The following is a 12409-nucleotide window of genomic DNA, read 5'->3' as shown; positions in this document are numbered from 1 at the left end:
TAATACAGCAGAGGTACATTCACCTGGCTCTGTGTTCATAAGGTCAGCAACACAAAGGTCACAGTTACTCCGCATGGGTCATTTGCAATCCATGGGGAAAAATATTAAGATCATCCTGGAATTTGAAATTTGTGGAATTTAGTTTGCTCTTAGGCAGTTATTTCAGGTTCACAATGAAAGTAATACATATACGTATATTTAAATATGATATTTACTTACTAGACCACTATGTACTGTAAACAGTACATTTCCAGATGCAATATGCTGCACATACATTTTCAAAACATTCAGTTTGAATAATTTTCTTGATAAAAACAAAATTCATGAGTTGAAATAAACATTTACCTTTTGATACTGGAGAAATCAATGTCAACACTGATCAATGTCTAATTTTACAAACTTTTGAGACTTCAATACAATAAAACAATAGTGCCGTTCTGTTTTTGATCATTATGGATATTTTGTTTTGATTTGCAATCCCTCTCTCTTCTTTCTTTTCCCTTTTTTTTTTGCAATAAATTAACTAACTGGATGACCTAATGTACTGTACTGACAGATTTTGCACTGATGTTGACATGGTAATACCTGAAAAAGCAAACCTACTAAACCAACATAACGCTAAACTCCAATACTTTTTGGGTCCTGACCAGGAGGTTGTGTTTTTAAAAAAAGAAAAATCTTTGGTCACAAAGATGGTTTCAAGGCTGACTAAGAGTTTTTATTATAGCTGAGAGTAATACAAAACCAAAAGCTGGCATTGAATACATTTCTAAGTAGTGTTTAGTTATCCTTTGTTTAGACGTTTCCTTAATAATTATATGTTTGCACTTTGTTTCATTTATAAGTTCCGATATTTAATATTGAAGGAATTGAGAAGGTCTTTTGTCTAATTAAAACAAAACATTTATATTTGATATTCGCCAATGTGTACAAAGTATTAAAAAAAGTATTGTTACTGGTACCAGAATAAAAGAAACTTTAAGAGTAAAGCTGTATCTTTCATTTATAAATGATGGATATTTGGTGTATCTATTTGTGACACTCGGAGGGCCTAACTGGACACAGCAGAAATAAACTGGACACAGCAGGGCCTTTTGAGGGTTTTCCTGTCCAAAAATTCCTTCAGTAATTTACAATTCTTCAATTTGATAGATAATAAACCTAAAAAGTAACATTTAGCTTCTATTTCTCCTGTAAAATATGTATATTATCTGTAAAGTTATGTTGGTGTTTTCAGGTTTTTTCATCAATAATTCCCAACAGATGTGACACTTGTGAGTATTATGGCTCCAAAAGCCATAATCGTTAATACACAATATGTGTGTGGCAAGTGTAATGTTGAGTCAGGGTCCAGACACACACGGTTCTAGTTTTACTGCCTATTACTATCAAAACACACAATGATAAAAGCTGAGGTGAAGGCCAGAGGCAGCGTAGGCTTCAGGTTGATGAACTCTGACTGAATCATTTTTTTCGTTGTCTCTGAAAAAAGTTGTGCAGTAATGGGAAAGACTTTAATATTTTTGTCTTCCACTAGTTACTCTACTAATATTCTATAATGTTACCTATACATCTCAAATGGATATGTAAAGCTTTAAAGTTAAAATGTCATCATTATCGATGTTCTGCTCTTAAAAATGGTTGTTATTACTTTATGTTTATTTTTTGTGAATACCCCTAGCTGTCAAAGAAGAGGGATCTCTCTTAAAAGAGATTTTACTCCTATTTTATTCCCTTTTTAAAAAGAGTGTTTTGTTTTTCCTTTGGTTTTATGAAAGTATATCACTGGCCCTTTCACGTGAAATCAGGTGAATGTCAGATAAAGAAACCTCAATACACATACAGTCAAACTATAAGAGATGGATTTTATTATTTATTATTTAGGATATGTGATTTGATAGTAAATATAACATATTTTCATGAAAGATAAAAATAGTCCACGCTACTATGTATGAGCATGGACATAGTGAATATTCTATCTTTACCTTTTCATATAAACCTCCACACTTTCTCTTTTCTGTTAAATGTATGAAAATGACCTGTACTAGAGAACTCAATAAGTAAGTGCAAGTACAGTTTTTAGGTACTTGTGTTTTATTGAAGTATTTACCAAATATTTTCATATTGTTTTGCCAACATTAGTTGCAGAATCACATTCATTATACAATGTCTAAATTAACAAAACATTTATGATGAATAGTATGAATTAAGCTACCCAGCAGTATATAACGTTGAAATGAATCCCCATACCTTTGCAAGCTGCATGGGGCTATTTCCCCCCACTTTAAATCAATGCACACTTATTTATAATTCAGTGATATTTTATGTATTATTCTGAAATCATAGGCCTACATTCTGCATTCAAATGCAGGAGTCTCACTTTATAAAAGGAATGTTTAAACTATTTTTATGAATACTGAATACTTGAAAAGTGAATACTTGAATGTAACTCATTTTGCTTGAGTAAATTAGTATTTCTTCCATCACTAATATAACAGAAATACACATAATAATAGTGAGAGTAAAAAAGACATTAAAAGACTGTTACAATATCGACAATATGTAGTTTATTTCTAAATATAACTCATCTTTAAAATAAGGGACCTGGTCATACATACAATATATATTGTGAAGTAGCTTTGTAGAGAAATGTTTACATATTTCAAAGGTGATAGTATAATATTGACACAGATTTTTGGTTGTTTTGTAAAGTAGATTTTATTTTTTAGGGTAATTTCATATTCATAAAAAGAGAAACATTGTTTTTTTAAACTTTTACCAAGAATTAAAACAATATAGTTGCACTATTAAAACATTATGAATCAAAAGTAATTGTGAATTTAACAAATATTGACTTTTTTTTAACTATTTTATATGTCCACCCGGTCCACCCCGGTCTACCCCTGATGCAAACTTTTAAATGTTCTCAGGAAGCGGAACTGACGTCATTACCGTTCCGATCTGTTGATGTTTAACGTCATTGGTACTGTCATTGATCTGACAGCTTTTCAGCATTATCGAGTATACAATCAGGTAGATCTTCATCTAGAATGGACATAATAAATGAAATATATCTAATTTAATATAAAATGCAAATCAAAGGCATAGCAACTCGTTTCATCTGGGTTCCTGCTCATGTTGGTGTGGATAGACATAGAAGTTCCACTCAGTAAAGCGGAGGTTAAAACATTCATACAGAAATATGCACAAACAACGTGGCAAGATCATTGGGACCTTAGTGATACAGGAAGACATCTTTATAAAATTCAAAGGTATGTGGGGGATGGAAGGAAGGTGGGGTTTAAAAGAAGGGAGGAAAATGTCATTTCTTGGATAAGAATAGGTCATACAGGTCTCAATCATACATTAAGTATAATAGGAAAGCATCCAACCGGAAAGTGTATACACTGTAGCCAGCCAGAAACTCTTGAGCATGTTTTACTGCTTTGCAGGAAATATAGTACTCAGAGAAATTTGTTTTTCCAGACACTGAAGAAAGCAAAATTCCATGACTTGTCGCTATCTGGAATGTTAGGGAAAACATCAGGCAATATATATTGTGAGATTATTAAGTTTCTAAGAGAAATTGATAACATTTAAAATAATCTAGAGTTTTGGTTCTTTGTTTTGTTTTGTTTCTTTTGTTTATTGTTTTCTGCTTAGTCTCTTGTCCACACTCCAGTCCAGTTGGTGGCGGTAATGCACCTACAAGTTGGTTTGCCAACTGCCAATAAACACGAAAGAAGAAGAAGAAGAAGAAGAAGAAGAAGAAGATGTTTAACGTCCAAAAAAGAAACAAAGATGGCGGACTCTGTAGCAGTAGTTCCTGTGTATTTAGCAATTGGTAACATTCCTGTTGCCTTTCACTCCGCGGACCTGAGAAATTATTTCAGTCAGTTTATAGAGAGCGGAGGTTTTCAGTGTTTTCACTATCGACATCGACCGGAACTTGTCAGGGAGTCCGAGGGGTCCGAAAACCCCCAAAAAACCGTGTGTGGAGAAGGTGAAGAGGGCAAAGACATCAGCTCAGTTACAAGAAACAGCGCCGTGACAGAAAACAGCTCCGTGACAGATAACATCTCCGTGACAGTTAACAGCTCCGTGACAGAAAATAGCGCCGTGACAGAAAACATCGCCGTGAAGAAGCAGACGGTGAAGACCTGCTGCTGTATAGTCTCACTTCATGCTAAAGATGCCGACAGATTGATCAAGATGTATGCGGGGAATCACTGGATTAACTCCAAGGGGAACTGGCTGGCTAGACGCTGTGTTGTTAAAAGAGTAAAGGTTTCACACGACAAAGGTTAGTGATCAACATATTTCATACATAGCTTAAATAAAGGCAGGCTCATTTTATTAGCTTCTCATACAAACGGATCACTCCTCGTTTTGTCTGGATTAGACATATTTCTGTTGTGCCATGTTAAAGGGGACCTTTAAGTTTTAATAATAAAAAACGGTATAGTGACTTGAAGATTACATTAAGCGTCCTGTCATTTTAAACCAGGAAAATTATTTAGAGACTTATTTCAAAGGTAGTTCTCCATTTAATTTGTTTTCCTTTTCCAGATGATGGCTCATTCCCCTATAAATCGAAGCACGAGCAGCGCCATCGAGTGTCATTAACAGAGCGTTTCACAGAAGCTGACCTCAAGAGTTTATCCGAGCTGAATCCACCAGCTCTGATGCAGAATGGCAATGTGGGCACACCGGTGAAAGTCTTCCTCCAGCTCATCCAGACCTGCAGACTGCCTCCGAGACTTATCCGGAAGTTGGGCCTCACTTTCCCCAAGACTGGCTCCAACCGCCGGTACGGCAATGTACCTTTCCAGTATAAGGACAGTTGGACACTTCCAGCCACAGAGGAGACTATATTCACAGCTGATGGACATGAAATCTCAGGACCAGGAACTTATACTGCTCCATACCTAGGATGGAGGTTGCTGGCTGACCGCACACAAACAACAGAGACTGATGAGCCACAGGAAGAAGAAGAGGATGCACATTCAAATGCAGATGATGTGGGTTTGAATCCATATATCATTATGTTTATGTCAAGTATACATGAAAAATCATCATGACTTGACTGATGTTTGACAATTTGACATGTTGTAGGATGATGACTGGTGTGAGGAGTGGGAACGCCATGAAGCTTTGCATGAGGATGTCACGAGCCAGGAGCGAAGCAAAGAGAGGCTGTTTGAGGAGAGGATCGAGCTGAAGTGGGAAAAGGGCGGCTCAGGCCTGGTTTTCTACACTGACGCCCAGTTCTGGCAGGAGGAAGAAGGAGGTTTGCAACACTAACATACTAGGAAAAACTCTTGATACATACCTCTTGAATATAAAATAATATGGCTGGTGTTGTTTAGTTTAAATCTGAAAGTGTTGTCTATTTCTACAGATATATTTTAAATGTATTTTTATCTAAATTGAATCATAAGATAAATGTATTTGTTTTTTGTCCTTTAAAATGAAGTTATTTGCTAGAGGAGATATCAAAACATTTATTCCTCCTTTTTTTTCTGTTTTCAGATTTTGATGAACAAACGACCGATGACTGGGATGTCGACATGAGTGTGTACTATGATAAAGGTATTTCAAGTTTGTTTTACATCTGCGGTAACATTGAAGCCAGATACAAAGATGCAGGATCAGATTTTCTTTAACCAAGGTCTTTCTCTCGCAGATGGAGGTGACATGGATGCCCGTGACTATGTCCGGATGAGGTATGAAAAAAGGCTGAGGGAGGGTCTTGAAGAAAGATCTGGAGAGAGTCAATCCATTGGCAGCTTTGAGAAGTACACTAGGGTAAGGATGTGGCCTTTAACTTACTCCATCTCTTTAACCATAGCTTATATGAACAGTTTTCAGAATATTGTTTTACTTTTTAGGGCTTTGGTCGTCGCTTGATGGAAAAACAAGGCTGGAAGGATGGTGATGGGTTGGGAAACAGTCAGATTGGGATTCCTGACGCTCTTGAGAGTGACGGACAACATCCCTATTGTAAAAGGGGCTTTGGGTGCGTATGAACATGAAAACTGAATCAAACAAAATAACTGCATGCGGCATGTTTTGGTATGTCAATGAGTATGTACTGTTTGTAGTGCTCTCCTGAAGACAATATATGTTTTTTCCCTGCAGGTATCATGGAGAGAAATTGTTCTTGAATCCCGTGAAAAAGGCCAAAACAGATCTTCATATAAGTACAGTCTATGACAAACCTAAAAACATTGATGGAGGCGACACCTTGCTGAGACGTCAACCAATCACTAGTATGAAGTACAGAGGCTGGCAGCCAGGTGGCATCATTGGACCCCGAAGATGACAACTTTTTTATTTTTCTATAGATTTTTTACCTATTTACTTGTCTGACTGTCTTATTAAAACATTTTTCAAACCTTTCATTACATTTGTGGTGATTTTGTCTTTTTTATATTATTATATAATTCCTCAAATTACTGTCTTAATCACGAACAAAATGTTGTTCCTATGTTAATGCCTCACATATGTATGAAATGTATTAATAATGTTATATGTGTTTTAGGCTGAAATACAAAAAAACCGCTATCCAATAGGCAGTGATTGGAAAAAGTAGTTTTTTATATAAAAGCAGCAATACTGCAGTGTAGAATTAATCCATTGCAAATTAAAAAAAATTATTTAAGTAGAAGTACAAAAGTATGAGTATCAAGTATCAATACATATATTTGAAATACCAAAGTAAAAGTAATTGTTACTAAAGTTGTCAGATTAAAATGATGTAGTGGAGGATAGAAAGTGCAACGTTTGCCTCTGAGATGTGGTGGAATAAAAGTATAAAGACGCATACATCTAAATACTCAAGTAAAGTACAAGTACTGCAGAATAACTCAAGTAAATGTACTTAGTTCATTTCCACCACTGCGCAAGGGTAAATGTAGAATTCCTTTCAAAAAAAAAAAAAATTGCTTTTATTTTGAAACCTCGCACGTGACCCGGATGTACTTCAGAGTTTTTTTAGCCAGTTAGCTAGCTGCCGCTCTATGCTTGCAAACACAACGGCAGCAGACGGTAAATATCTATCCATACTTATTCCATTTATAAACAAAGTCCACAATGTCGTAACAGAAAAGGTACTCCACTTCAGTCAGACAGCCATATTCTCACACATACACTTCAAATTAGCTGCAGTTTGTATTTAATAACTTTACTGTTAAGTTATCTGGAGTGTGATGTTGCAATTGTTTATATATCGTTCACGTTAACCCTGTTTAGCTAAGTATGACAAAGAACCCCGTAACTTTTTTAGGTTTTAGATATATATATATCCTCAATTTGTGTGTAGCTCACTTCAAGCCAAAAATTATGCTGATCTCGTTCAATTAAGTTTTTGCCCATTGAAGTTGCAGGATGTGTGACATCCCATTATGTAAACAAAGTCAACAGGGATTACAATGCGTTACATCTCTTTGACTATATAGTTTTACAGCAATTAGTAAAGTAACCTGTTATGTCCTTTTGTCTATCCTTTTGCATGCTAATGATCTCACACTGACTGATGTGACCCTGCAGGTAAGAACCTGGATGCTGACACCCAGTAGGACATCCCATATGGACCTCTGACTTCTGGCCCCATCTTATGTGATTCTCTCCAATCCTTGGGTAACTGAAAACATGTCAAGCCATACAGGAGTAAAGCCCTCCCTGCGCTTCGGCCAGGTGGTGATTGGACCCGCAGGCTCTGGAAAAACCACCTACTGTCGAGGAATGCAGGAATTCCTGACTAGCCTGGGACGCAAGGTGGTTGTGGTGAACATGGACCCTGCCAACGAAACACTACCGTACTCTTGTGCGGTGAACATCTCAGAGCTGGTCACTTTGGACGATGTGATGGAGAACATGAAGCTCGGGCCCAACGGTGGGCTCCTCTACTGTATGGAGTATGTAGAAGCAAATCTGGACTGGTTAGAGAACAAGCTGAAAGAGCACAGTGACTGTTACTTCCTGTTTGACTGTCCAGGACAAGTGGAGCTCTACACACACCAGAGTTCAGTAAAGAATATATTCTCACAGCTCGCCAAGTGGAACTTCAGGGTGAGCTTCTTAAACATTCAGGGTTATTTCACCTAATTCTTACACTGATGCTTTATCTACTCTATACTGTCATCATGTATATACAATATGTTAAGATAATAGTTAGGATAACCTTTAATTAGTCCCAGAGCTGAGATACTGCAGTGTTTCAGTGCCACAGGGGATAGTGCCACAATAGAGTCATCATTAAAAAAAGAAGTAAAAAAGCTAAATATAAGTTCATGATTGGATTCACATTTTTACACATGTATGAAATGTTGATATATCCAGGGGTGCACATAAGTGGTACGCAGGTACGCATGCGCGGCAACAATCTGAAATGCGTACTGTCACTTGTGTCACAAAGCGCATTTGCGTACCGATGTATATGTGAAGCTTTTTCAGAAGGCGGTTAGATCATCGGACGACGGAGTTGGTCTCCGTGTGCACAGACAGGGCTGCTGTTAACGTCGGCCTGTACAGCAGCACTGCGCTAAAACAGCTGATCACAACGTTCACACGCTCTGTGGTCACGAAGCTCTGCACTCTACTACTACCCCCCCCCCCCCCCCCGTTGACATTCGCGATACAGAGGGCTTCATCATACTCCACTAGCACCCCCACCCGCTGACATTCGCGATACAGAGGGCTTCATGGGAACTTTGAGGGGAGCCGGAAGTTGGAGTACCAAACACTGACTCCAGGTACTCATCTGAGTACCTCACTGAGAAAGTTGTGTGCACCCCTGGATATATCACAGTTTGGTATAAATTGTTACTGCAAAGGGGAATTGTCAGTGTTGGTATGTGCAGATTACTGGGAGCAGTGCTGATTGTCATGATTGTATTGAATCCTGATACAAATTCTCGACCACCTTCTCCCTTTTTTCAGCTCACTTCAGTGCACCTTGTGGACTCTCACTACTGCGCTGACCCGGCAAAGTTCATCTCTGTGCTGTGCACCTCCCTGTCCACAATGCTGCACGTGGAGCTTCCCCACGTCAACATCCTCTCCAAGATGGACTTGATTGAGCAGTATGGCAAACTGGGTAAGTTAAGGGCTTTTGGCTTTACCTTAAACAAAAACAAAATTCTAACACACTCAAAAAATATTACAAATAAAGGCCCAGTATTCTTATATTTCTTAGAAATAAACAAGCAACTTTGTCAGAAACATATTTATGTGGTCATTTAATTCACCATTTTAACATTTTTCCTGTCTGTTCTTACACAGCTTTCAACCTTGACTTCTACACAGAGGTCATGGATTTGACATATCTTCTCGATCACCTGGCTGCAGACCCCTTCTTTAAGAAATTCCATCGTCTTAATGAAAAGTTGGCAGAAGTCATACAAGATTACAGCCTTGTCTCCTTTGTGCCTCTCAATGTGCAGGTATTATCCTTGACTGTTTTAAATGGTTTCTTGTTTGTTATCTATAAGCAAACATGACACTCTGTCTCAATGTATTTCAAACGACTGCTGGAATATGCAAGCCAATATGCCCATATATATACTTACATGATTCAGTCATTAAAAGTTGAATACCTGGGGCTTCCCTTAATTTAAAAAAAGGATTGGGCTGTTGATGCTAATCTAGGGTTTAAATGTACATGGCTCTCATCAACCTTCTAAATTAGAATGAATTCAATGTTATTCATATAGGTTTATAATGTGACTAATATGTAGGTAATATTTTCTGTAACGGATCAAGTTGTAAGCATGATCTGCAGCCATTTTGTAACGCCAACAAAATAAAAACATCGCTCTGTTTCTGATCAGGGATGTTTTTGCTGAAAGAAAAATGAACAGAGCCACTGTATATTGCAATCTGCTAGTAATGTAATTGCTAATTGATAACAAATGTCAAGTCTGCTATGAGCTTAATCCAAACTCACAAGTAGCCTGAACAGCTGTACAAAATATGGCACACACACAGAAATAAGGCCTTGAAGCTTATCTGTGTTTGGCAAAGAATAACAGGATGAAAGATTAAAAGTTTAGTTAAACCTTTTTTTAGCCATTGAGTCTTTCCATGTTTTGAGTGTAAGTTAATTTGAAACCCTTTGTCTCAGGTTTTATATATTTCTGTGAAATTATGCAAAGCCGTGAGAGATGCTGAGTGGATAGCATTTAAGAATTCCTTCATTATATTTGTACAGGGATGTTTTAGTACCCACTGAATGTGGAACATGTTAAACTCCAACATTTATTCCCAAGTGTAAAGATGACTCCCTTTTCAAGACATCTTAAAAAATCACTCATGGCATATTTCATTGTTCCAACAGGTTCATCATAAATCATTTTTAGCAGTTGAAAATTGAGCAGTGGATCAATGTTCTGCAAATGGATTGGGCTGTTGAAAGGGAGTGGGCTGTCTGCACACTGTATTCGTTCCCTGCCATTATGTTTTCATGGAGACTGATATGATCCTGTGTGATGAGTCTAGACCGCTGTGCCATTTCTGCCTATGGGACGAGTAATTATACAAATGGCAGGTTGGCAGTCTTGTTTCCACAGTGGTGAGAACGCAGCCTTGATGTGTTTCTACGTTTTTCTACCCCCTTTAAGTTGAGCAGCCACTGGTAACCGTGGTTACCAAGGGTACTTTAAGAGAGCAAATTTAAAAGAACAAAGACACAACACGTTTGACCTTGACAGGGACTAGATGCTGAACTCTGAGCAGCAGAGGAAGTTTGGGATTTTATGGCTTTGTATTCATGTGTAGCTTATCACCAAATACTGAGCATTGATAAACATACTGCAAGGCTGAACGGTCTGCACTGCTACATTTCTGAGGGGGTTTCAACATCTTTTTCCAAGGAAAGAGCTGCCTGCAGTCTGCTCCTCCAGTAGATCTGCCTGGTAGAAAAACAATAGGAGAAGAGAATAAGGACATATGAAGCAAGTTAAATCTCACACTAATTTTATATACTGTTTTATACAGATTATTCAGAAACCATGAATATAATTAAACAGCACATTATCAAGGTTTTGGTGAGAGTTTTTTCAGCAAATCTTAAGCGATCTGGCAGTTTCAGGGAATTTGTCAAGGGAAAAACCCCCGATCTCACATTCTTTTCCTCTTTCATTTCCAGGACAGAGAGAGCATGATTCAGGTCTTACGGACTGTGGACAAAGCCAATGGCTACTGCTTTGGAGACCTGGAGGAGAGGAATCTGCAGGCCATGATGTCAGCTGCTGTGGGGGCAGACTTCCAGTTCGACTCGTATCCTTTTCTAATCGCTATGGTGACTCACTGTGACTCATGTGTTTTAAAGACAAACCTTGAAATTTGCAGGAGATCGTAAAAAGACTAATGATTTTCAATGGATTTTGCTAAGGGTAACCTGAATCTTAAATATATACTTGTAAAATGTACGTCTTTCAATGTTTTCCTTAACAGTTCTTCAGTACTCTTGGAGTGCAAGAGCGCTATGTCGAAACCAGTGAAAAGACTCTGGAGGAGGAAATGATGGATCTGTAAATTGAAAAACCCAGAGAAAAGGAAAAAACAGTTTTTTGACTTTTTAGCTTCAGTATACAAGGGGAGTCTTGGCAACATCCATCTAACTTGGCCTGAATTCAGAGCCTCTCTGCGAAAGTGAAGAAGAGATAGGAACTACATTTAGGTGCTGTCGATGCTTCAAGGTTGCACCACACGTCATACAATTCACAATGAGGACAGCTGAGTAGGGTAAATGAAGAGCTTTTCTTCAGTTATCATCGAAAGGGGTTCATCTCCAATTTATGCCAATACATTTTCTCAAAATGTAACAAATGCAACGGCACTCATTTAAGTTTAGTTTTGTTAGATGTTTATGTTTTAAGAGCACAGGTCAAATGTCAATGGCTAAGCTTCATGGGTCAGTCACACTCATTCTGAAACAACAAGGTGACTGCATTTTTTGTGTCTTCTCTATGGGGATTGGATGAAAATAAAAGATTCATGTTGTTACTACTCAATGGTTATTTGAGCTTATTTGTGCATCAAGTGGGTTCTGTTTTTGAATTAAAGAAGTATGGCAAAGATAATCCTGAAGATTTTGACTTTCCTCCTGTCATGTGCATTTATTAGTGTTGAGTACATCTGACAGAAAGATACAGAGTAGAAAATCCCCTTGATATGGAGAGGAATATAATGGAAGTTGACAATCAGCAGTGCCTCAGATACAATAACATGACTGCTTAACTAATGCCCAAGAAGCAATTTATAACAAAGACGAGTCAGAAACATTGCCAACACATCAGAAGTAGAAATGACTTTGGCCAAGAGCAAGTGCTTGTATGTAGGCCCTCTCTTTTGTCCAGCAGATGGCACATGAGCTTGCGAATCCTCTTCCCAGATCCTTTAAAGT

General features: G+C 37.8%; 2 protein-coding genes across 3 annotated transcripts; both read left to right on the top strand.

Moving 5' to 3' along the window:
- Positions 1 to 3555: 3555 nt before the first annotated feature.
- Positions 3556 to 6402, top strand: gpatch3 (G patch domain containing 3). The gene is made up of 7 exons (XM_079693517.1): positions 3556 to 4303; positions 4570 to 5021; positions 5116 to 5290; positions 5533 to 5592; positions 5687 to 5808; positions 5892 to 6019; positions 6142 to 6402. The coding sequence occupies exons 1-7, from the start codon at positions 3700 to 3702 to the stop codon at positions 6323 to 6325; spliced, it is 1725 nt and encodes a 574-aa protein (XP_079549643.1). The 5' UTR covers positions 3556 to 3699; the 3' UTR covers positions 6326 to 6402.
- Positions 6403 to 6954: 552 nt separating this feature from the next.
- Positions 6955 to 12012, top strand: gpn2 (GPN-loop GTPase 2). 2 transcript variants are annotated; one of them, XM_079692047.1, is made up of 6 exons: positions 6955 to 7050; positions 7552 to 8073; positions 8944 to 9100; positions 9286 to 9446; positions 11150 to 11280; positions 11466 to 12012. In XM_079692047.1, exons 2-6 carry the CDS (start codon positions 7654 to 7656, stop codon positions 11536 to 11538), a joined length of 942 nt encoding a protein of 313 aa, XP_079548173.1. In that variant the 5' UTR covers positions 6955 to 7050; positions 7552 to 7653; the 3' UTR covers positions 11539 to 12012. The 2 variants fall into 2 exon arrangements, with proteins under 2 accessions (XP_079548173.1, XP_079548174.1); XM_079692048.1 differs by having other exon boundaries at positions 7014 to 7112.
- The last annotated feature ends 397 nt before the right edge of the window (positions 12013 to 12409 follow it).

The sequence above is a fragment of the Notothenia rossii genome (assembly GCF_949606895.1).
Source record: "Notothenia rossii genome assembly, chromosome: 7".
NCBI lineage: Eukaryota > Metazoa > Chordata > Actinopteri > Perciformes > Nototheniidae > Notothenia > Notothenia rossii.
This window is presented reverse-complemented; position numbering and strand designations above follow the sequence as displayed.